Below are 26,064 nucleotides of genomic sequence, written 5' to 3' on the forward strand. Positions count from 1 at the left end.
AGGTAATGTAAATAACATTTTTTACATTAACATCTTATTTATGTAGAATCTTCTGTCGTAGCAGATGTCCTACAGCTGTAGGTGTATAAAATACAAAGCAGGGCCGGGGGTGGGAGGGGAGGATTAATCTCTTCCTTGTACTCAGGCAACTAAGGAGGCAATTCAGTGGTGCTTTGGAAATGTTATCAGTTAATATCACACAAGCCGGATATCGGACCCAGAGCTGAAGCTCTGTTTGCTTAAGACACAGTTTGTATCACTCATTGTCCTGCATATCATATTTTTAAGTCAAAGATGTAGAAGTCTAATTATTTTTAGAGAAGCAAAATCTTTTTAAGGTAGAATCATAGAATCACAGAATGGTTTGGCTTGGAAGGGACCATGAAGATCATCTTCTCCCAAACCCCCTGCCATGGGCGGGGAAAATGACAGTAGACCAGGTTGCTCAAAGCCTCATCAAACCTGGCCTTGAACACTTCCAGGGATGGGGCATCCACAGGTGCTCTGGACAACCTGTGCCAGTACCTCCAACCTCACAGGGAAGAATTTTTTCTACTAATGCAGATTTCCCCTACTCTACTGCATCTACTCACAGATGTCTGGGGACCTGTACTGCTGCTCTTAACTAACCACAGAGAATCAGCTCCTCAGCTGCTCTAAATCAGCCAAGTGCCATTGTTTCCAGCAAAAATAGGATAGTTTTGCCCCAGGACTAATAACCCTTCAGAGCAAAAAAGGTATTATGAAGCAGTTAAACCCAGGAATCTGCACTATTTAATCTTACTGAAACCATTTATTATAGGCAGATTTTAGCTCCACAACCTGTTGCTTGTTGTGCAGGAACCCTACAGTTTCTCTCACTGTCTTTTTTTTCCAGGCACTACAGACTCTGCAGCTTTGTTTTTCACCAAGTGACAGTGTCTCCTGCCAAAGGGCAGAGAAGTGTTGATGAGACAAATTGGAAAAGGTTCTCTTAGTTGTCATACCACAGCTTTTCTCTTGTCACTGACATTTGCCAGATTAAAAACTCTCAGTGCTCTACAAGAGTAATTTATAAGTGTAAAAAAATCCCAATTCTAAACTAGCTACAGGGAAACCCTATTAAAAATCCAGGACAAAGTGTACTGCATGAGCAGAACAGTTAGATATGTGCATGCCTGGCTATTTCATGGATGGAAAAAGAAAAATTGACCCAATTACAGACTTGTCATACTCCACTTCTTTCTTCAGAGTATTGAATGTCACTTAAACCAAACCAAACAGCCAGGCTCATTTCCCGTGACAAACATCCAGGGACATCTTAAAGTCAAAACAGAAGCAACCAAAATCAGAAGGCAGAGGAAACTTTGACAAAGCTTCAGAACCTTGTCAGATGCAATTATTCAGTGACTGCACTCAAATCAATGAAAAAGAAGGGCCCCCTTTGCCACAAACAGCATTGAAAAGTTTCACAGGAGATGCTATTTGCAGCAATAGCTTAATAAAAAGCTGCCCTAGGTTTTCATGCTAAGAACAGGTGAACAAAAGCAATACTGCAAAAACCAAATGGGGTACAGAACAGCAAAATACCAACAGAAACTCTGCTAACACTAGGAAAAGACTCAAAGTGAACGGAATTTAATATCATCTCCTTTATAATAAACTCCACTTTACTGCAATTAAAAGCTGCAAAAATCAGTTCTGTTAAAGTAATGAGAGTATTTCTTACCTCTTTCACATGGCTTGAGCTGAAAACTACTTTGGGAAAAAAAATGGACCAAACCCCTAAATATAACAGGATTAGAAAAGCCCCAAGTGACACCCACACATAGTGCATGATTTGCCCTAGCTGGAAAGTAATTTCCTAATCATCATTAGTGCATCACTGGCACTTACCAGGAATGATCTCCTTCAGGAGAAGTAGGGAACAATTGTCATCCTCTGGGACCTGTTTGTTTCACCAGGATCTCTTTTCTACTTGCTGTTCTCTGAGTGATTGGGTGGTGCTGTAAGTGTAGCCAGGGCACTAGAGATTCTGTGGGTAATTTTAATAGAAGTATATTTGATAGGAATAAAATAATGTGGTTATTTGGATTTTTTTGTCATTTCTGGGAAGCCAGAATTTTATGCAATTTCATAAAACAGTTGCTGAAATGTTGGGGTGCTCCTGTAGATTAGACACATTCATTTTTGGCTTTTAAAGGATTGCATTCTTACATGCTGTTACGATTAAGTGCTTTCAGCCTTGATTAAATCTCAAACAAAACTAGTTTCCAGTCTATGTTACCTATATGGTCTCTAACTCAAAACCAGAACAGCAGTCAGATGAAACTGTACAGAGATGACATTGTGGATACCCCATCCCTGGAAGTGTTCAAGGCCAAGTTAAACAGGGCTTTGAGCAACCTTGTCTAGTGGAAGGTGTCCCTGCCCTTGGCAGGGGGGTTGGAACTCGGTGATTTTTAAGGTCCCTTCCAACTCAAAGATTTCTATGGTTTTATGTGGAACATCTTCTGAGGGTGTGAAGTCCTGGCACAGAAGCATACAGCAACCCAGAACCACCTCTCTTTGCTTCCATAGCCTCCTTTACTTCCTTCAGAAGATATTTGAGTTGAGTTTCCTAAAGAAAATGAATATTTGCTGTTGGTTGTCAGTGCTTCTGCAGTCCATCATTAGAAAATATGCTTTTTTTTTCCTGCCCTCCCAAAGTATTATGTGCATGAGGATGTAGTAACTTTATTTATAACATATTGATTATAACCCCCTTCAGCAAAGCAAGAAGGTGTTATCATCGCAGAAATGACATTCCCTGCCACATGGTGTTATGTGGCTCTACAAAGTCCAGCCTGTTTTGATGGTTGCAATGAATTCTACAGGAGTAAAAAAATATCAAAACATTATTAATTTTCCTTTTTAATATGCTTACCATCAGTTGTTTTATGAGACAAGCCATTCCAGTTCTCACTTAGCTTTCTACAAACTACAAGGAATTCTTATAAAACAATGCTGTCACATAGTGTCTTTGCCAAGGCTTAACAAACTGTTTTAATAAAGACTTGAATTATTAAGAGGGAGTTATGTTTTAAAGGAAATTATAATGCATATTTGTAAAGATTCTAGATCATTGCACCAAAGTGTGCTTTTTGAATGACTCAACAATATCCATTTCTCATCCCATACGTGTTCTTCTATATTAATGTTTGTTTTCTATATATAATGTTTATTTCTTATTCCCTAATTTGCTGTTTTACCTAATTGCACAAGATATGCAAGAAGAAACACTAATTACTAAATCAGAGTCTGGCTTTTAAAAGGTTCTGGGGAAATAAACCAACAAATGGGAAGACAGGGACCTGTTTATTTTCCCTGCTCCTTGTCTGATGTGCTGCACAAAGAGTCCCAGTGTTGTAAGGGAACGTACAGAATCACATGGAACAGTGGCTCGGGCTTTTATTACTGGGGGGAGGGAGGTTGCTAATCTGTTTTCCAAACATGGAGTCTTGACAGGGAATTTGAAAGGTATTAATTGCCATATGGAAAGCACGTTCATGAATGTCTAAGAATGCTGTTGCTATGTGTACACATCATAGACTCATTTAGGTTGGAAAAGCCCTCTAAGATCATCGAGTCCAATCATTAACCCAGCATTGCCAAGTCTACCACTAAACCATCTCCCCGACTGCCACATCTACACAATTTTTTGAACGCTTCCAGGGATGATGATTCCACCACTTCCCTGGGCAGCCTGTCCTAATGCCTGTTCCACTTTTTTCTCTTGACAATTTTAATACAGTAGATGACACAACATGTGAGTTATCTGAAATATCACACGTCATCCTTGGGACTCAGTCTGGAAAGACCGAAATGTTTTTAATCCCTTTGCTGTTGATTTGTCCTGACTGACAAATCTCTAATGTCGGGTTTCTGTCTTCATTTTCTTCTAGTTGACACTGTTTGATGACTCCCTGAAAATGCTCCCTCTAAAAGGATCTGAAGTTAAATGAATTTACTTTAGCATTCATGTTTCCCAGTGGTTAGGAGGAGCCATTTCTACTCATTTTCCATCTACTTTCAAGTGTGCTCTCCAGTTTTAAGGTGCTGGTGGGGAACCAACACCTTGTGGGATCCTTGTTTTGTCCTACACTGAAAGCAGAGGAGTGGAAAGATTGTGTAATACAGGGATGAAGCTGAGCTCCATCCAGCCACAGTGTAATCCGTATCAATGCCAAAGAACAGGTAGAGCATGCTGCCATTTGACTGCCACAATGCATCATGCAGGGTCTTCCTCTAACCAGCCATTTGGGGGCTCTCAGCTGAAAAAGGGCTTGGTGGAAACTTCGGAAAATCATAGAAAATTTCTGAACATATTTCCTTGGAACCACAGATTGAGAGTCTTTTCTTCCCCAACAGTAAATAGCAAATTGGAGGAACAGACATTGGTTATTCATGCGGGGAATTATCCAAAGCAGCCCCTGGAAACCAGTCCTTCAGTTTGGTCTGAGGTGAAAGACAGGATTATTTTTGCACTTGCCCTCAGCTCAGGCTCTTGAACAACTCCAAGCACAAGATGGCTTCTACACAGTCTCTGCTGAGGACTTCTCATCATTAGCTAGTTAAACATCAAGCTCTTGTCATCATTAGTGGCAGACACTCTCCCAGTGGAGAGTGCAATCAATAATGCCCTGTGGTTTTGTTTTAGCAGGATGCCAAACTTTCCAGCACTGCTTTTATAGACTCTTCCCCTTATGTTTAGAAGTTGTTGAGAAATTGCCTGCTGCTATCACTATTTTTTATTTGGGTTTTTTTGTACATGCTCATAAATATGTGGCCCTAATATTGAAGAGCAATTCTCTTGAGGATTTACTTGATGAAGGCCAGAGATAAAGGTATTGTTAAGCTCAAAATCCAACTTAGAAAGACTCTATCCACTGCTGATCATCTCAGTACAGAAGAATGATGAAACTCGGAAGCCACTGGAAAAAGGCTGTGAAAATTGCTAAGAATACAATGGTATTTGATTGCTGGAAAAAGTTCTTGTAAGGTGTCAGAAGGTGAGGTTCATGCAAAATACAGGAAAGGCCAATAGTGCAAATATCTAATTTTTTAAAAAAGGCTGTGATGCTCCCTGACAACCTAAACACATGCTGTCAGTCATCCCATTAACTGATACACTTCAAGTGAGCACATTGGGATGAACAAAGCACTGACTTCACCAAGCAGAGGGAAAGATGGTGGAATAAATACATAGATGGACAGGGAAAAGGATAAAATGGTGAACAGTAAAACACTAGGATGAGAAAGCAGAGAGATCAATGTTTTCCTTTTCTTCTTCCCTCAGTCCTCCTTCAAAAAAATAGCAAGCTTTTCTCTTAATCATCTTTTTCTCCTCATTCCCCTTCCCAATTTCAAAAGATTCATAATTAGGAGTCTCTTACAGATTTCAGTTAAGGAAGTGCCCTTTACACATCTGTACACTGAAGGATATTATTTGAATTTTATACTTCAGAAATACAATCTACGATACAATAAAACACACAGTACTCAAAAAGTGGCACAGGAGGTGATCAGTAAAAGCACAAAATATATCAGCTCAAGGGCACCTCTGATTATCTTGAGCTGGCTGGCAAAAATTCAATAGGATTCACGTTACACAGAAGGAATAAATGAAATTGAGTAAATTGCTGCAGTGAATAGACTGCTTTGCTGGCATCACCTCATGTGTTCTCTGCACTCCTTGTAGCAGTGAATCTGATGAGAAACTTGTTTAAACATGTCTTAAAATGGCTCTTTGTGGTCCCTTTGCAAACACGTGTTTCTTCTTCCCAACACCCCCCACAGCAACTGTTATCTCCCATGCAGGAATGTCCTGGGAAAGGTGTCCTGAGGTGTCCCATTGGTCCTTTGTTTAACCCCTTCCTATTGGCTGTTGACCCTTTACCTGATGGTTTCTTTTGTGTGACCCTGAACTTGTGATTGGTTCCCCTTTGACCCTCCTAAAAGCCTTATAAACCCCTTCCCAACAATAAACTCTCTCTTGCCTCCTCTCCACGCCCGGTGTGCTGTCTCTGTGCCTGCCATGGAGCCACGTGGGTGCTGGGGGGAGGGGAGGGCACCTCTCCCCTCCAGGCTCGGGGCCTGAAAAACCCTGTCTCTGGAGTCCCCTTTCCCCCTCCCTCAAGACGTCGGAAATGGTTCTTCAGATGGAGAAGGAACTAGAGCTGGGCTCCCCCACGTCGTGGGTGGGGAAAGGGATCCAGAACTCCTCACTGGTGACTTGGATGGAAAGATCTTTCTATAACAATGGGAAGGGCAAATGGAGGATTCTGGACACCCCCGGAATGACAGGATCATTCAGTTGGGAGAGACTGCCTGAGGACATGTGGCACAGCCACCTACGAAGTTAGATAAGGTTCAACAGTATGTTGTCCAAGCAAGTTTTTAGTATTTCCAGGGACAGGAATGCCGTACCACCTCAGGGCAGTGTCTTCCAGCACCTACCCACTCCTATTGCCAGGACAGCTTCCCTCACATCCAATGGGAATTTACCTTACGAACACTGGCGGTTCTAGTCCTTTTGCTGTGTGAGGAGTGTCTGGCTCCATCTTCTGTTTTTGAGGACATCAGCGAGATCTGCACCCCCTTCCCGCTCCAAGCCTTCTCATTTCCAGACTGCAGTAATGTGGTCCCAGCTGGATTTTGCACTGCTAACTGATACTCCCTGACACAGGTTGTGGTCTGCAGCACAGACTCATAGTCTGACTCTTGATGGAGGGTTTTCGTCAAAATGTTACTTTTCAATGCTATGTTACTTTTCAATGCAGCATGCCTTTCTATTAATTTTATGGTTTTGAAGTTATATACCTTTTAGGAAAAATACTGGAAGGTCTTGATTTAGATAAATTTAGATTTCACTTCTTTTATTACTTTGTTCCTCTACCGCAAATCACAGTATTCCTCTATTTTCCTTTTCATAGGTAAACAAGAGAATGCCAAGTAAACCTGCCATTTCCCTGTCCGTTTTCATCTTATTAGTGACATCATGAGGAGAAAACATCTCCATCTGAGATGGCAACAACAGTTCAGCAATCTACCAGCTGAAAGACAGGTCACAGACAAATTGCTGATATGAGATGTGGTTGGAGGCTCCTGTGCACAACAGCGAGCAGTGCAGACTATTTTTCTTTCCACATATTTATGACTTATAATATGTCCTAGATCTTGAAACAGGACCGTGTAGTTCTGCTGATGAACCAGGGAAATAATGCAGCTCCCTCCCTCACAACTAGTAATTTTGGATGTTTGCTTCGCATGATTCACTTAGAACTCTTTGCTGATCCTCATCATGAAAGAATTATTTAAAAAAAAGGCAGAAATGGATCATATGTTTAAGTGTCAAAAACATTTCTATGCTTTCAGAAACAGAGAAACAAGGAAACCAGTAAAAGACACATTTGTCTACCATAAAGTGTCAAAATTTAGACAAATGGACTACAACTCGATAAACTGTAAACTCCGTTGAAGCTATGAAATAAATTTTGTGTAAGTCAACATTACATATTATTTTCCTTTAGCAAAAGTTTTTGATAATTTCAGAGTGCTTAACTGGCATAACGCAGCTCTCAGTGTGTTTGGCGTTACATTTAAAAGCTTTCATTTGTTAAAGTTTTCATGTGTTATTAAAATCACTGCTTAGATGTGGTACAGTTTGTATTAAAGGATAATATTCAAGCTAAACATACAGCTTTTTAACAGATGTTTAATTACAGCAGCTTCTCAAACTCTGAAATCACTTGTGGATCTCATGTTATTTCAGATTAAACTACTTACATACCAACGTGGCTACTTTGGCCCATTATCTTCTCACTTTTTTGGGGCATGATGAAGTCAGCAGCGCTTTGAGCCAAAAAGAGCTGGTTCCTTATTGCCAGTTTTGAGACAAGCTGACCAAAATAAACTCTAAACCAAGTGGGTAACAGATAAAACGCCCATAAATTTTTATACTTTTTCTAAGTTCTTTACACAAAATATCACCAATTCAAAGTATAACCTCAGAACTCACCTCTTGCCTGCAGCCTTAACTTCTTCACTCTCTGCATTCTTCAACAAGTTGTCCAAGTATGATTTACTCTCTTATAAATATACAAGAATGCAGTTATTTATTGTTCAACTGCTGCTTTATTATAGAAAGCTCTTGTTCTCACACTCCTCACTATCTATGTATGGGAAAGCTTCAGCTTGGAGCAGAGGTGGAAATCTTGGTTAAAAAATGTAAAATCAGTTGCTCCTAATAAACCCTTATGGACTGAAATACAGTTTTTATTATGTTATCAGGAATATCAAAGTGGATTTGGTACTTTTTGACATTATCTTAGGCTTAACAACCTCATGTTACCAACTGTTCTCCATCTTCCTGAGACAGGTGAAGCCAAATCATAGTGAGATCAGCCATGAAATAGAAGAGGGATGGGCCAAAGGCTCCTCTCACCCTTGGTCAAATCCATCCCTTTGCAAGGAACAACTGCACTGGACTCAGTGGGACTTCCTGAAGTGCACTGGGTTCATGCTGCCCCTCTGCAGGGAGAGTAATTTAATTTCCACAGTGATACTAGTGCTGCCTTCACTGGGAATGAACCCCAAATGTGTAATTTTACATCATCACCTTGATTCTCAAAGCCTATTTTCTGGATAAAAAGATTATATATCTTAAAAAGCTTTTAACTTAAACCCCAAAAGTGAAGATGGAGTGAAAAGCAGAGAGAGAGAGAAAAGACAAAAGGTTAACAATAACACACACTAAGGATTTTAAATAAATATTTTAATTCTATTATTGGCATTTACAGGTAGAAAGCATACAGTATGTTACAATTTTATCAAAATGTGAAAAATATGGATGTTACATAAGTAACAAATGTAAAAAAAGTATTTTTCTTACCTTCCCTGAAAGTAAGAAAACTATTCAGCATAGGAAAATATTGATATAAAAACACAGCTTAGGTAAAAAAAAAAAAAATTGAAGTTTTTACACAGTACAATAGGTTCATCAGATCTGCATGAAGATGTAAAGACTTTGTGGGGTTCTATTTTACCTAAAACTTTAGGGAACTGGGGGCAACTGGTAAGCTACATTAATGAATCTACAAGTAGTTTTCCCTCATATCTGCTCCAAAATGCTAGAGTGCAGTAATTTTCTATACAATAAATAATTCTTCAAAGTTTCCATCACAGAAAATCATAGAATGTAGAAAATGCCACTCCAAGGTCACAAAGGCAAGGCAGTGCTTTAATAATAATTATGATAATACTTATTATAGTGCTTTATAATGTCGAAGCACTTCAGATGAGTTAAACTAATTAGTCCTCACACCACCCCTGTGAGGTAGGGGAGTAAGTGTTGTTCCTACCTTTCCATAGTACAGATGGGAAACCAGAATCAGGGGAGAAGCACAGACTGCAGCAGCAGCACAGCCGAGATGAGAGGCCAAGAGATGTTGGAACTGAGAGGTTTTTCCCTTGCTCTTGCTGCTGCGAGCCAGGGTGCTGGGCTGGGCTGACAAATGCCCATCACTCCCCTCCCATGGGAAGCACTGAGGGGGGCAGGAAGGGACCAGGGTTAAGTAAGCATCCCCAAAAATTCATAGAGATTCAGAAGCTCTCACACAACTTTGTCAAAAAAACAAAACAAACAAAAAAAAAAAGGAAAAGAAAAAAGAAAAAGAAAGAAACAAACAAATAGACGAACTGAAAAGGAAAAAACTCCTAAAGTGCTGACTGGCTTGAGCTGCTTCTAGCACCTCTTGTATGGAATAAGACTTACAGCACTGTTGCCAGCAATTATTCAAGCTGCTTTCATCCATAAAGTCACATGTGAGCAACTGCAGGATATGGTAACTACATTTTCTGAGACACCTTACTACTGTTATTCCTTCATTCACCATCTTTCTTCCACACATTTCTTAAGGAAAATTAAATCCTCAATACTCTTGCATCGTAAAATATGTTAGTATTTGGAGACAATATGCACATCCTTCACAATTAAAACAAAAAAATTAGTTCATTTTCAGAACAAAGCATTATTAATTTAAGAATCACGAACCAAACAATGGGAAACAGGAAACCCTTTCCAAAGGCTGCATGCCGAATATCTGGTTTGCAAATACAATGCATGCAGGAGAAATAAATTCATCCAAGCATAATTAAATTAAAAATGTTTTTAAGTCTCTTTCAGCAGCATAATGGTTATTATTTTTAAAGTCTCCTCCATCCAAACTGGCCTGGGGTTCAGATGCTGACCTTGGCTTTTCTACAACCATATAATGGTTTGACCAGCCCCTGTGGCTTTGCACTGTGGCAATACCAGGAGATAAAGCCTATACATATTGTTCTGCTTCCCCCTCCTTGGAAACAGGCTTTATTGTACCACCTTTGCCGTCTTCACTCGCTGCTGCTGCTGCTGCTGCTGCTGCTTTTTCAGGAAGCGATGCCAAATCTTTGAAAACATCCACATAATGCCCAAAGCCTGGGCCCCAGTTCAAGAGGTTGTCCCAGTTGAAGTTTCCTGCTTGCTGCCCCAGTTTCACGGGCAGGGAGCTCTCCCCGGCCCCGGCTGCCTGTGCCCCCACGGGCCCCCCCTCGCCGCGGCGGCCGGGGTAGCGCCGGGGCTTCAGCCTGGAGCCGTAGTTGTCCTCGTCATCTGCATCAGACTCATTGACCTGGGATAACTTGGGCATTCTGGAGGTGTATGTCACAGGCTTATCCCTGTCGTACTCCATCTCCGAGCAGGTGAAGGACTCATGGGAGTCGCTGTCGGAGGAGGACTCGGGTGCGGGAATTCCATCGGCCGGGTTCCTCGTCCGGGACAGAGGCCTTCTGCAGTCCTCCTCTGAAGAGGACCGGCCGTGGTCTGCACTGCAGATGCTGGGGTTTCTGGGGCGAGGCGTGTTAAGTCTCTCCACCTCTTCAATGGACAGCCCCACCGGAGGAACAGTCTCCAGAGGGATCTGCCCAATGGGCTGCTTCAGGCGACTTCCTGGTCGGGAGCTGTGGCTCGCCATGGTCTGTGGACTCTTACTTCTCCTCCCCAGTCGAGTGGCATAGTTAAAAATGCCAGGCTGGCAGACATCGTTGTGCATCTCCAGTGGGCTCCCTTCCCTTATGGCGAGGTGCAGCTCCCTCGCTGGGCTGTGCCTGTAGAACGTTGATGATTTGGAGAAGGGTGCGGGGCTGTGTCGCGACAGGGGGTTGGGAGTAGGGCATGTTGAGTGGCTTAAAGATGTTGTCCTCAAGCCCTGCCCGTAGGCGGGCTGATAGGTCAAGCTGCTGGCTCCCAGGGGCATGGGGGACTGCCGTGCGAAGCCCAGTGGGCTGTGCCTCTGGATGGAGAACTTGGGCGTGTGGCTCCGAAACTGCTTGTAGTGCTGGATGATGTCGGCGTCCGAGGGGGCGATGCTGCTGGCATTGTCAATGTCGTAGTGCTCGATCTCGGGCTCGGGGGATGCCAGCGGGGCGCTGGGGATCGTCTCCGTGGCGTGCGGGATGTCGGTTTCATCATAGATGAGATATGGGTTTTCTCTTTCGATGATATCGGGTTTCGGGTTCCCTTCAGGCTGCTTCCTGACAGTCATGTCATCACCGTAGGGTGGGATGTTGTCAGGGTCATCAAAAGCCACGTTCTCACTCCCTTTTTTCTTCTTCTGCTTTGTTTTCTTCTCCTCTTTCGGCCCTTTTGACTTCTTTCCTCGGCACTGGTTGCAGAGGATGAGGCTGAGGACCAGCAGTGCCAGGACCGTCGCGCAGCTGCCCACGATGGCCGGCACGGCCCAGAGAGGAAGGGACAGCTCGGTGGGGTGGGGGGACGGGAGGCAGATGTGGCCACCGTTGATCCCCACTCTGCACTCGTGGCCAGGGGTACACGAGACCCCCAGGCAGGCCACCACCGTCTCGCACGTCCGTCCCGCGTATGCCTCGGGGCAGCTGCAGGTGAAGCTGGCGTGTGCTGCAGGCTCGCAGCTGCCTCCGTTCTGGCAGGGGCTGGAGGCACAAGCTCCCGGTGGGACGCACTGGTAGGCGTACCAGCGGTTGATGCACATCAGGTCGCCCCAGCAGGGACTGCTGGCACAGATATTGGGGCCGCGGCAGCCGATCTTGACCGAGGGGTCTGTTTTGGAGAGGGTGGCGAGGCTGTGCTTGCCAGCGAAGGGAAGGCTCTCCCCACCATACTTGATGTAGGAAATGCAGCCATCAAAGCCTAGGAGAAAAAGCAACAGTCATGTCAGGACCTGAAGACTGAATGTGCACTGTCAACAGTGCAGTACAGGCTCCACTGTTCACCAAACAAGCCAAGAATTCAAATGGTTACCAGAGAAAAACATCTAGTCTAATAGTACTTAATGTCTTGAAATTGAATTTGAACAAATATGCCTTCTAGTGACTTCATTCAATATACTGAAATGCCTTTTTTTTCTTAATTTTCCCATATTTCTAAAACTTCCTATCATCTCCACAGAGAAATCTGTGTGCAGCTGGCTCGGCTGTGCTAGCACCAAACATTATCTGGATGCTTCAGCTAAACCTCCTGCCTTACTGTCTCCTACATTCATGACGATACTTTTGTGTCTCTGAATCTCAAGTGACCTTTTCCCAAACTTCCCATACCCCGGTTGTTGTGCTACTCTACAACGAATTTTAGTGCTGTGAGACTTCAGGGAGATGGAATTATCCCCAGGCTCTCTGGGGTGGTTGCACGTGAGGTTGCAGGAAAATCCAGCCTTTTGACAATCCCATAATTCTCTGTGTTCTCCAGACTTAATTCTTTCTTCAAGGGTTTTAAGGCAGTGATACCTTATGCTGATCTCTGCTTGGACCTGTGGCAAAATGGTACACAGAGGTGGGTTCCACGGGTTTACTCTGTCATGAAATAGCACACTAGAGTCATATGAGATGATATTAAAGGTTTATAATCTTCAGAATTGAAGATTTAGGTTCATGTGGGAGCCAAAGCAAAAATGATGATCACCCTGCTGCACAGTTGGTGATCCCTTGCAGCAGTGATTTGATAAACAGCAATGAGGAATTCAGCAGGTCTACCCAGGTTTGAAAATGTTATTGGACACACAGCTTCACAGCCCTGGAACTGTAACCCACGTATGTTTTTGTCTGCCTTTAACGGTACTGCAGATATTTTTGACTCTGAGTTCATGCAGAGTTTTATACCACCCCTTGTAAATCCTTGGTATGTCGTACACAATGTAATCCAATATTAAAATAAAATCAAATCATATGAATATGACATTTTGGATTGTGTGTTCTTAATGGAAGCCAGACATTCCTAATTTGTCTGCCACAGTGTTGGGCAGTGGTGAGAAGTTAGTGTCCTCAATTTTCTTTGTTCCAGCTTTCCTACAAGCCTCTGATTTTTCCACGCACATGTTGCTCATAAAACATACATGTAAAAAGGATAAAGGTCATCTCAGCATCCATATGATTTCATAACACATTTCAGAAAAATTCACAATACACAAGTGTAAAGTGTGAATTTGCTCCACTCAAAAATACTTTATCTGGTCACAAATCATGAAGCCAGGAACATTTTTTGATATAAAAACTCTGTGAAATCTACATCTACATTGTCTGGACTATCTCATGTTTTGCAGCTAAAAATCACTTCCATCTTTACTTAGCACTGGGGGAATGATATCAAATATGTGTTATTGACTTCTTTTGCCAGGGTTTAAGACAGTTGCTTTAACTCTTAAGGGAGACTGATTTACTTCTTAACAGCTAGATGTTGGTCAGAGGGTGATTCCTTATTGTCCTTGTTTTCTGTTGCTCAGAAATAAATCCTGTTCTTCATTTGACAACAGGATAAAGCAGGAGGAAGGTGGAGTTCCAGAAAATATTTTAGTCATAATAATAACAGGCTAAATCCTACTGTACTTACCAAACCCCTATGGAGACAAAATTTCCATTTAGCATTTTTGCCTAAATGAAAGCTTTGCCTTGGTTTTCCAGATTCTGACCCAGGTAAAGAATAGATTATTTTTTTTCTCCATTAGGATAGCAAAATTATAGCAACTGATGTACAGACAAGCAACCAAAGCCACCTCCCCATTTCCAAAAAGCCCTGCAGATGGAGTGCCTGCTTTTGGAAACAACAAGCCTGCAGTGTGTATTGAAGGAACAAAGTCTGTAACCCTTACTCATTCAATTTGCAGTTTTTCTGGCAAAGGATGGATGTATTCTAATTACTGATGAAGAATTATAGTACTTTGGGTAACCTTAAAGCAAATGGAGACTCTTTGTTCAAATGTGCTTATGTGCACTATATTAAAAAATCAAGTGGAACAAAAATTACCTGCAACTGTGCTCTTGAAAGGTTGGCTTGATGGAATTCCTCCCAAAGAAATGGTAAGGACATTTAGGCCCCCAAAGTCCTGGGTGGCATGGAGAATGTCTCGGCTGTGGGTCTTGTCGACTGACAGGATGGTGGCAGACCCGTTCTTCTCAAGGAGGACCGAGTGCCACTGACCATCTGCAGTGTACACCTCGGGGATGTTCCGTTCCACCTTCCCAGCAACTCCAGCATCCGATATGTAATGCACTTTCCCACCTTTTATCTGAGCAGAAGAACACATAATGGATAATTTTAACATCATATCGCATAACAACTCCTATACACACATCACCAGTGTGATGCCTATTCAATACAGCTACATGTGGCTTTGGTGTAATAGAAAGTTGGGGTGTATTTTCCTCCAAAGAATTGTTTTGTACTAAAAATGCATTAATCATTTAGTACTAAATATTTGGCCAGAATTAAACACATCACATGTAGAAACCTCTGCAGAAATATCCCATCTACATCTTACACTCATTCCCTGCCTAATATCATAAGAGAAAAACCTATTGAGAAGCCAGCTATAGGACATGCACATGACAAAACATTTTAACCAATAAACTAATAATTCTTCCTCCTCCTTCAAGGCAAGTGTGGAAAATGCTTTGCAGAGTGAGCAGATTGTCCTTGCCCAAAAATCTTGCATCTAGTTTTCATTATGACACAATAGGAATGTATAAGGCATGGCAGGGCTTGAGTAAGAATCCCATTTAATATCTGTTTTGACTGCTAATTTGTATTTTGCAGAAAACCACTTGTATTTCAGAAAACTTCCTGAAAAGCTGCAAAGTGCCTTATTTTGGGCAAATTTTCAAATGGTGCTTACTTGAGCAAACGGCTTTAAAACTTGTGAGCTGTTAGGAAAAAAAAAAAGAACATTTTGGCTTTTCATCTAGGAATGACGCCTCGCAATTCTACTGAATCATGAGATGCAGGATTTCAAACCTCTTATTATAATCCCAAAATGAGATCAGTGCAAATTCTGCATTTAAGATATAGGAGCTTAAAAAGAATCCCTAAAATCCAAGCCTGCCAGTTTCTCAAATATTGCATAAATTTGGGTATGTCAGCTGATGTCCTAAGGGTGTACAGACTTGTGCAAGCTCATACACGGTGGCTCTTGTTGCAAGTTTCCTTCCATGCTCTGCATGTTAAATAAAACAACTGCTTTCCACCCTGTGTTCCTCACTGCAGCTCTGTCAGTGTGTGACCTGTAACAAGAGTGTGCAGAACGTGCACACACACAGTCCAGCAAAGTCCCAGGTTTGCTGAAAGCTCTCAAAGCCTTGCATCCTTTGTTCCAGGAAAAATAATGTTCACCTGGGAAGAACTGTGAGGTGACTCACCGGCTCCAAGAATGCTGCTCTCTTTTCCAGAAACTGTTAAATGTTCTGGATTCACTTCTTTAGTGATGCAAGCTGAGCACTTTGTTCATACACTTCTGAGCACTTTGTTCATACACCAGCTTTAATACAGCTGTAAGACCATGCTCATGTCTTGGCAGCAGCCTGAATGAATGCATCTAGCACGTATTCATTTATGAATGCAATAATTTGGATTATTTGAAAATGGATTCTTTGAGGGCCTCTTTGATAAAGCTGCCCTCAGAGACGATGCTTTTGTTACTGGCAAACACAAGTGGCATATGTTAAACTATCACACATCCCAAAGGAAATCCTACATTTTGAAATGCAGCAACAAAGATTATTGTAAAATATTAAACACCGTTTTCCATAATCATTTATAAAAAGATTAACTGAGCTGAATATATACACATATTTATGTCTGCAGCCTGTAACTGGATCATTAGTCTTATCTTGTCTTTTATGCTCCATAAAAATACCTCCTTGTATTTTGGTCTTTATGTAAACAGAAAGAAATACACCATGTCAGACAACACCCTCCAAGCTTAAGGGAAGACTGAGCACAGCATGGTAACTTTGAATTCCACTTTAGAAAAGAACTGTAGAATTATTTACCTGTCAACAACTGATATTTTCCATACTGATTTATGTCTCTTTATTTCTGTTTCTTTAAAATTGCATGTGACTAAGGCTAACAGACTCACAAATAACATACGAGGGGCATTTGGAAAAGAAAATTTCCAGAGACAAGACTGGTCCATAAATTCTTTGAGCAGGAAAAAATAAGGAATGTTCTTCTTGGTTCCTTGAAGCAGAACATATTTCTAAATTTGAAACAAATGCTGATGCTGACAGTATTGAGAAACACCCATTTCTGGGTTTTATTTAAATGGCTGAGTAACTAAAAAGTAAAATATAATGAAAAGAATGAACTGCTAAAGCAAACATATTCCTAACTACAAGGATGATTCAGCTGTACTAATATTCCAAGTCCCATTTACTGAACAAATTGTTTTTCATTTGTCTTAAAACTGAGCACTATCCCTTACAGATCTATAGCTCACTGAATGAGATATCACTTAAAAGGGTTACGTTCTGGACTTGAATACCTCCAGAGATGGAGCATCCACAATTTCTTGGGACAACCTGTGCCAGTGTCTCACCACTCTCAAATGTGAGTTTGTTAGCTGTAATCTGTAATCCACATTCTCTACCCTTACAATTCATAGATTTTAGAACTCCATTTATGCTAATTTAATCTGATTTCAGATGAGATTTCCAGATAAAGCAAGACAGGCAATTTCACCTTTAACCTGCTGTATTTATCCCATTCTTAGTAATTGAGTCACCTACAATGTGTATTTGTAGGAAAATAAGACGTGACAAGGAGCTTTAGTAATAAGGAAACCCCCACATTCTTCCTTGCTGTGGGTTTTGGAGGAAGCATTTTCCACCTGCATTTGACCATTATTAATGTAACCTGCAAAGGTTTGTATCTGTCTTGCATTAAGGATCCTTTTATATCATAAAGCCCTCTGTTGGGTTCTTTGTGAGGAGTTTATATCCATCATTTAGTGACTCAAGTGCTCACAGTCTCAGTGGATCTCATTTATTATCACTTCTCTGATTTTACCCCAATCCCAGCTACACCAAAACTAATTAACTACAAGAGGAAAAATGTGGAGACATGGAAGCAGCTACAGAACTTGTAGCTTTTCCCTAGCACAATTTAATATCAAAACCACATGGTAGGTCTTCTCTGAGTGCTCATACTGTGGATAATAAGCGTATTAAAAGACCCAAAACCCAAGTGACAAAATTATCTGTTTTGAAGACTGACAAGAGCTGTAAACAGAAGCCTCTAAAGGTCAGCTTTTGTGCCAGAGGTGGACTGAGATGCCATGGAGATCTTCATGTGGGGTGGCTTCACTGGCGTCTTCGGCCACCACTGAGGGAAGCACTTGTTGTGATACCTACTCGGGGTACAAACAGCAGTGCAGAAGCCACACTGTACTAACTACAGTTAAATTACTACAGTTTTACTAACTAGCATCATCTAGGATTTTTTTGGCAATAACCGGCATGCTGATGTTACCTCTCCTTCCTCAAACTTCTGCATCTGTTACGAGGCAAACCTCTGCTCTTTGCCCTTCCACAGCTGGGTCTGGGACTTGACACCCTCTGCTTGCTTGTATAACTTCACCAATATTAACAATGATCAGAGTGTTTGCATAAACACAGCACTAGTGCTTTCAGACAGGAAAGGCAACTCTCTTTTTTTTTAATAATGCTTGTAGAGCTCACCTAGCAAATGCTACTAGGGAGAAAAAGGTTTTTTGTCTCCAAAACTCAGAATTATGAGATCTTATCTGCTAATATGACCGAGGCAGAAACTTCTTATTTAATGATGTGGTAAAAGCACATGCCAGAGAAGTAGTGCAGACTTGCTTCTTAAACAGAGTTGATGTGTGAGGAAAGCTCCGTACCTCTGATCAGGCAGGTAGAGAATATCCATGGGGCTGCAGCTTAGAAAGTGTGAATTTCTGTATGAATTTCTTTAGAAGTCCAGGAAAAAAAAACTTGGAAAGCCTTAGAGCAGTCAAGGAAACTTGGAGCTTACACCAACCCAATAAAGGGGCTTGCCAACATCACTGCTGTACTCATTTAGAGTTATGAGTAAATGGACTGAGTCATAGCCAGGAACTGAACCATCGCTTTCTCTTGAGAAAGGTAACTCGTGCAGCAAAAAGTTCTTTGATAGAAAAAAAAAAAAAAAGCAAACCAAAACAGTGTGGCATTTGAAGTATTAATTCAGCTATGTATCTCAAAATAATTTGATATTGACACTGGTCTATGAGTAACCTCATGAATTCAAGTTATCCTTCACTTCCTAATTTGATAAGCATGAGCCATGTTAGTAGAAATTAACGAAAACTTTTTGGCAATTGTTTGCTAGCTTAAGGAGGGACTGGGTTCAAGGCTCAAAAAGTCAGATGATAAAAGGCCAATAGTGAAATGATTTGTTCTGTAAAGTGTAATGATGATAATAACCATGGCAATGAGTAACATTCTTGCTGCCTTAAAACGGTCACTATTTGGAGTCTAGACAAAACTGATTAGATACAAAACCATCAAGATCTTCTGATACTTTGGCAAATAGCAAGGGAATTGTTGAGAAGATGAATGATACTGGAGCAGTGCCGAGGCTCAGTTAAAGGCCCTATATTTTTTAAAAGAAACAGCAAGAGTAATGGAAAAACACGATTTTGATCCCTCTGCATGAGGCAGCCCAATCAAACCAAACAGCATTAGCTGTAATCTTACCTTCACGGTAGTGAAGTTGCTGCTTTCTTGGATGTGAAGTAAAACACCGTTCTCGCTTCTTGTCCTGAACTTCACTTCCAAGTGTTCCACATTCGGGGGTCCCACACCGGCGCCTCGAGCTCCCAGTCTCATCACATAGTCTCGCTTCTTATTTGGGCTCATGTGGTAGTCGAGTCGTCCTTTGCCTTCCAGCGATAAGGCGGTGTCAGCAGTGATATCTGGGATAAGGACAGGGACGTACTGAGTATGCAGCTCATTACAGCTCTAGCCATCCTGCCTCGTAATGACCATTTTGTCTCAGAGCACAGATCAAGTTCAGAGCAGGTCAGGTGGGAGAGCAGGACTGAATGGCAATTGCAGCCCCTCTGTTCTTTGGCTTCAACCAGAATGTGTATTTGAGAGTGGGAGTGTGCGAGTAATTTACTGCTGCTATCAGTCAATAGTAAATTAAAACTCGCTAGGGAACAAGTGAGGGAGTAGGGAAAAAAATCTGGCTCTCAGAACTGCAATTCCTTCCCAGGGATGTTACTGTTTCCATTACTGCAAGTAGAGTTTCATGATATATTGAACTCCAAGCTCTTCAGGGCAGAGATAATAACTTTCTATTTGTTATGGTATAAAAAAGTGAATAAAAAATGGCAGAGCATTGACTACCAAATGCTGCTAAAATTATGGCTGAATTCTTTTGTAAAACGGCACAATAAAAACATATAAATCAGCTAAACAACAATGGGACATGTAAGAAAACAAAGCCCAGTCATTATACTACAACTACGGAAATAAATCACTTTGCTCTCCTAGACGATCTCATATTGATTTACAGAGCTATTCCTACGAGAGTTAATAACCCTAGAGTGTAAATGCCTTGTTTTCATTTACATTTACAATATTTTCTTGCATATAATCTATGGTCGATTTGATTAAAAGGACTTTAGTTTGGAGAGGCCATAAGCATATGAACACAACATTTACATGAAGGGGTTTTCACTTACCCTCTTACCTCCCCATAGCAGACAAATTCCTCCTATGGGATACCTTTATTTTAGTTACGAATTATACATTATTGGGAACCAGTAGTTTTAAATGAGTGCAAGTTACCTTGAAATGCGATATACAGACCAGAAAAAATATGCATTTAAATTGTTGCTATTTTTAGTTCGTGAAAGGACAATAGTCCATTGTGGACTTTTCCTTCAAAATTATTTAAGAGGTTAGCATGCTGCTTGTTTCCATTATTTTATAAAATTCATTATCCCATGGCCCTGAAAAGAAACTCCTAACAGCATTTGGTTAAGCCATAGTTAGGTGTACATTTAAGAGGAAGACAGTAAAGCCTCCTCCGTACATTTTTCACAGTGCTTTCCTGTCAGTCCATCCTTGCAGTGACACTGCTGCCACGACCAATGATCGACACAGGTGCCACCATGTTGGCAGGGGCTGGTTGTGCAAGCACCTTCCAGTCTGGGACACCTGAAAGAAATCAGAGAAGTAGATGCTGAAGAATATGCGCGTAAACTAGCAGAGAAAACATGCTGGGAAGCATCCTGCATTTGAATGGTACTCCTTTTCTTCCCCCCAGAGATGCAAAAATCGCTCTTTCCCCCATCCCTGGAAGTGTTCAAGGCATGTTGGATGGGGTTTTGAGCACTCTGGTCTAGTGGAAGGTGTCCTTGCCTATGACAGGGGAGTTGGAATGAGATGATCTTTAAGGTTCCTTCGAACCCACACCATTCTGTGATTCCAAGAATCTCCATAGACAGTTCCTGTTTCAAAGTAGATCCCAATTTTCAGTGTAAAGTTGTAACAGTCTTACAAAAGAGAAAAGAATTCATTGACAGTCAAACTCCTGCTTCTGTTATGCCAGAGAGCAGAACCTCTTTTAGGTGCTTTTTATGCCGCAGACTGCCAGAGACTCTGTTTCACAATGAGCAGCACAAACCTGGGTGTTGAAAGAGGAAGGGTGAGCTAGGAAATTTGGACGGAGGACTGACATTATTGCTACGACTGTGACTTCAAACACTGCGCTGGAAAAAACAATGGAATCAGATAGTTCATCATTTATGAAAGACGACTCTGAGGATATGAGAGAAATTCAGTGATACTTGAGAGGCAAAGTGGTAGAACAGACATTGTGGATTAAAAGGAAATAAAAGGGACTAGAAGGTTAGCAAACAGTATGACTACAGTCAAAACCAGGTGGAATTTATAAAGAAACCCAAGAACAGGGTTACTCAATTTCAGCCTGCAAAGCAACTTTAATAATCATTGGCAATAGAAATGTAATGATGTTGCTTTTTTGAAGCCTCTGTAATCTTTTGTGAACCTTTCATCCAAATTCCCTTTCTTCCTGTATTTTTCCCACTTCACGATATATTCTACAGTAATTTTTTTTACAAGAATCTCTGACAGTGTCTGAATGGGATAGCATCTGACTTTCATGACAGCTTCCTTTATTGTAAACATGGTCCATTTGATACCACATATAGCAGACATACTGATCTAAGATTCCTTGAGCTGCCAGAGCCTGGCTGGGCTCCAGGGGACGTCCGTTGACTGCAAACTCCATTATACAGCCCACAAAATCATGGCTTTCCACCTGTCCTCTCCTTTGAAGGATGGGCTCTATGGACCTGATGCCACCAACAGTAACTCGATTTGGTTGTACATCCAGAGTCCTATAAAAGAGTTGGAAAAATAACTAATCAGTATCAGACATCAAGACAGTGATGACAACCCATAAACTGCAACCATCAGCTACAGTCTGAGAATAAAGTTCCTCTTCCAAAATTTCTATTTTACATTTAGAAGTGGACACAGAGAGATCAAAAGCACTTGAACTAACAGTTAAAATAGATATGACTCCAAATTCACATTCAGTTATTGCAAGTCAAAATTTCTATTTCAAGCACATAATAACAGTGTGCTTGAGATCATAATGAATAAAGCTTTTTACCCAATTATCATTTAGATTGTAGATGATATTTAAATAGCTGGAAGAAAGACTCATTGTTTTACAAAGATATAGCACCTCTGCTAGCAGGGAAAACGTGTGTGACAGAAAATATGATTGTGATTATTGTAAGAAATTAGCCAAAGTGATTGGGATAAAAGTTATTGTTATCACCAAAGATGCAACAGAAAGGCTATGTAATTAGTTACAATAAACACCAGAAAAAAAGTTTGTTTTTTTACTGACCAGTGTTTGCAAACTGAAAACTGTAAAAGACAACACCTGGAAATTACTGAAAACAATGACAAAGTAACTACTCCCAGTATTTTTTTAAAGACAGCAGTAATCATGTGATATTGTTTCTTACAACTCTATACGAAATGAGAGGTGAAGTTTAAAAAAAGAAATAAATATATGACCCCAAATCATTAGGCAATAGATCTTACTCCCTTTTACACCACAGTGCAGACTACCCATGGCCACACATTTCTTGAGTGCCACCACAGCCTGGGGACAGAGATGGAGTTGAGAACTGAGGATTTCTGAGCAAACCCTTTGTTATGATCAAACTCCATGCAGAAATGTAGCCTGAACCAGCAAGCAGCAGCACACAGAGAAAATTTAATTTGCTTCTGCAAAGATGGAAGAAAATGACACTTGGGAGCCTTATCATTACTCCAAATTTCTCTGGCTTTACAGGGAGATTTCTTTTTAATTTTACTTTTAATTTTAACAAAAAAAAAATCCAAAAACCAAACTAACCCCACAAAATGAAGAATTATTTACCAGTCAGTTGAAACAGCAACATTGCTAACAGTGCAGTAGCCTGGCTCCTGATCCTCAGAGCAGGAATCCACAGTCAGGGATGCTGCCTGCAAAAGGCACACACACAAATATGCTGAATATTATACGGTTGTAGTCCCCAACCACAATAAATATTTATGCTTAAAGATGTTATATCAGGGACTTGGCTAGAATGGAGCACTTGTACCAGCACAGCAAACACCGAGGTGTGGATTACTAACAGAGAGGGTGCCAATGTCCGCTTCATACAGACAGTCAACCAAAAACCAAGTTTTCAGATTTGGGTAGAGTTTCTTTGGTATTTCTTTGCTTTACTCCTTGAAACTGCAGTTATTTTGGCTCGAACCATATCCTACTCTTGATATGGTTCAGATAATCTGAACAGAAAGTTGCTCCCTCCAAACACAAAGGGCGTTCCTTCAGGGGCCTGACCGTGACATTAAACATATTGCTTGAACTTGATAAGAAGCATGTTCCAAAAGCTGGGAGTACCAACACTGAGGTTACTCGTTAAAAATAATAACTACCACTCAAGAGAACTCAAAAACTAATCAAGTGGACTGGGGTAAGGTAACCCTTAGGCTGACAGGTCATGAGGAACGAGGGATCTCCACTTTGATAATGGAGAAGCATTTGGACACCCACAGTGGGACCAAGTTGATGTTTAGAGAAGTACCAGGCATCATCAATGCTTAGAGCAGTCTTACTCTATATTACCGTTATTATTATCATCTCCAAGCCATCAAGTCCCAAACAATGAAGTCGCCTCAATCTGTTCCTAGTGCAAGGTGTTCCTTCCCATGGCAGGGGTTGGAATGAGATGATCTTAAAGGTTTCTTCCAAGCCAAACCATTCTATGATTCTATGATTCTATGATTCTATGATTCTATGATTACCTATCTAAATCATTTACAATAAAGCTACTCATGGCACATCTATTTGTAATCTCTATAAGTCTAACTAAAGCTGTCACTAAAATCATGAAATAACTCCTGCTGATTTAAAAAGAAGTTTTTATTTTATTCCTTATTTAGCAAAGAATTGTCTCCACAGTGATTTATTAATAACAGATGCTCTGAAAAAAGAACAAAAACCAACCCTGAAGGTTAGTTATTCCTTAAAACAAATTTGTAGAAAAATAAACATAATCTCCAAATTGTACTTATCAGCTCCTCATGTTTCAACTAGATGTGTGGTACCGTTTTACAGCAAATTTAAATCAAACGCCACCTTTAAAAATGCCTGGGTTTGTATTTTGCTTTAGATTACTCTATAGGAGCTGAGCAAGCAGCAATAGCTATCAGTATGTCATTACTCTGCAGAGGTTTTTTCTACTGCCTGCAACGAAGTTCATTAACAACAGCCTGTTGAAATCCCCACAGATTGTCCATGCTATTTCCAAATACACACTGCAGGCTGACACACTGTATTGACCAACTAAATTTGTAGCTCTTAGCCCTAAATCATGCCCTACAGGACGCCTAAATTGTTCAATTTGCTATTTTTAATGAAAGCTTATCTTGAATTTCTTTCCATACATAACGAGCAAACTGCTTCTCCCAAGAAATGTCAGTCTGCAATTCCAAAGCAGATTATAGCCCTGTATAAATGAAACAATTCACAGAAAGAATAATAAGCTGGCTGCTCTGTATGCCATCACATGCATACATATTTTCCTTCAGAACATCAACAACAAAAACTGAAATGAGTTTTTTGTTCTTAGCTCAATCAGCGTAATCTCCCTAACTTACATCGCTATGCGCTGTGCAAGCCAAGCTCCAACCCCAGCTGAAGGGCAGGATATTTGAGAATATATTTTCCTTGGACCAGAGTTCATACAATTTATTTTCTAATGTTAGTCAAATGTTCCTGCTTGTTACTTAAGCATTACTCTACAGTTACCTTGCTGTATTATGAAACTTTCTATCCCGTCACTCTGCAATAGCTCAGGACTGACAACTTAATGATTTTACCAGTTTCCGATAAAATCCCACTGTGCTGTAGGAAATGACAGATTTGGAATCCTGAAGGGGGGGGCTATTTTATACAGTTTTGGACACCTGGGAGACATTTTTCCTGCAGCAGAAATATCTAAGACAAAGGTGATTCTTTTCACATACTGTGTTTGTAAACAGCTGACATTAATGAAAAGGTTTAAACATTAAAAAAAAAAAAAACAACAGACAAAGGTACGGATTGTCTTAAATGTTTTCTTTCAGCCTGAAGGATTCATAGCTGAAATTTTCTGTAAATAGACCTGTTTATGTTATCTCTTCTTCTATAGTCCTCTGGCATATTGACAAGTAAAACATTTTCCTGCTCTATTTTTTTCTTAAGTGTACTTTATTTATTTGCTGCAATTTTTCCTGTGTGCTCCTATACTTAGGCACTTAAATCCTATTTATAGAAATATCAGGCTACTTTAGTTACTAAAATGGGAATCTGGTGCTTTTCAAGATTAAGGTGCACCTTTGGGCTTTACCACTTGGAACCCGTGATACAAATTAAGTATCTGATACCAAGGCACATTAAACCAAAGTCATTGCTCAACATCACAATTATCCTTCATCTTGTTTGGATATATAACTCCTACAAACATAAAAAAATTGGATTTGCAAATCCAGCTGAAGACTGGATTCCATAGAATCCTTTATGTTGGAAAAGACCTTTAAGAGTCCAACTGTTAACCCAGCACTGTCAAGTCCATCACTAAACCATGTCCCTAAATGCCACATCTACATATCTTTTGAATAATACCTCCAGGGATGGTGACTCAACCACTTCCCTGGACAGACTGTTCCAATGCCTGACAACCCTTTTGGGGAAGAACTTTTTCCCAATAACCAATCTAAACCTCCCCTGCTGCAACTTGAGGCCATTTCCTCTTGTCTTGTTGCTTGTTACTTGGGAGAAGAGACCAACACCCACAATAAATGGCGATTTCGGGTCTTGCACTATGAACTGAAATGCAGTTTCAGGTTCAAGATTCTTTTATGAGAGAACAAAAAATCATCATGTAGGAAGGTCATGAGACAACCCTGGTCCTACAGAGAAACCCAGACCACAAGGAAATACATCCCTCTGCTGTTCTTGGGACATTTGCACCAATGGACATCTCACCCTGGACCTGAAGCTCTTCGGCAACAGCACCTTCTTCTGCAGCAGTTCCTGATGGGAAGTCACTACAAGGACTTAGGGGGAGCCATGCTGGCTAGAACAGTTTATTGTTTTTTATTCCCTACATCACTTCT

General features: G+C 40.8%; 1 protein-coding gene across 1 annotated transcript in view; it reads right to left on the minus strand.

The window, feature by feature from the left end:
* Window positions 1-9,717: 9,717 nt before the first annotated feature.
* The window catches only part of FAT4 (FAT atypical cadherin 4), a 128,188-nt gene continuing 111,841 nt past the window's right edge, over window positions 9,718-26,064 (minus strand). Inside the window, exons 12-17 of the mRNA XM_027722395.2 lie at window positions 22,796-22,881; window positions 21,555-21,734; window positions 20,405-20,529; window positions 19,060-19,277; window positions 14,330-14,591; window positions 9,718-12,223 (exon numbers count right to left, since the gene is read on the minus strand). Of these exons, the coding sequence (XP_027578196.1) occupies window positions 10,347-12,223; window positions 14,330-14,591; window positions 19,060-19,277; window positions 20,405-20,529; window positions 21,555-21,734; window positions 22,796-22,881 (2,748 nt within the window). The 3' untranslated portion in view covers window positions 9,718-10,346. The remainder of the gene's footprint in view (window positions 12,224-14,329; window positions 14,592-19,059; window positions 19,278-20,404; window positions 20,530-21,554; window positions 21,735-22,795; window positions 22,882-26,064) is intronic.

Source organism: Pipra filicauda, unplaced genomic scaffold, assembly GCF_003945595.2.
Source record: "Pipra filicauda isolate LSUMZ 115617 unplaced genomic scaffold, ASM394559v2 scaffold136_size1984543_pilon, whole genome shotgun sequence".
NCBI lineage: Eukaryota > Metazoa > Chordata > Aves > Passeriformes > Pipridae > Pipra > Pipra filicauda.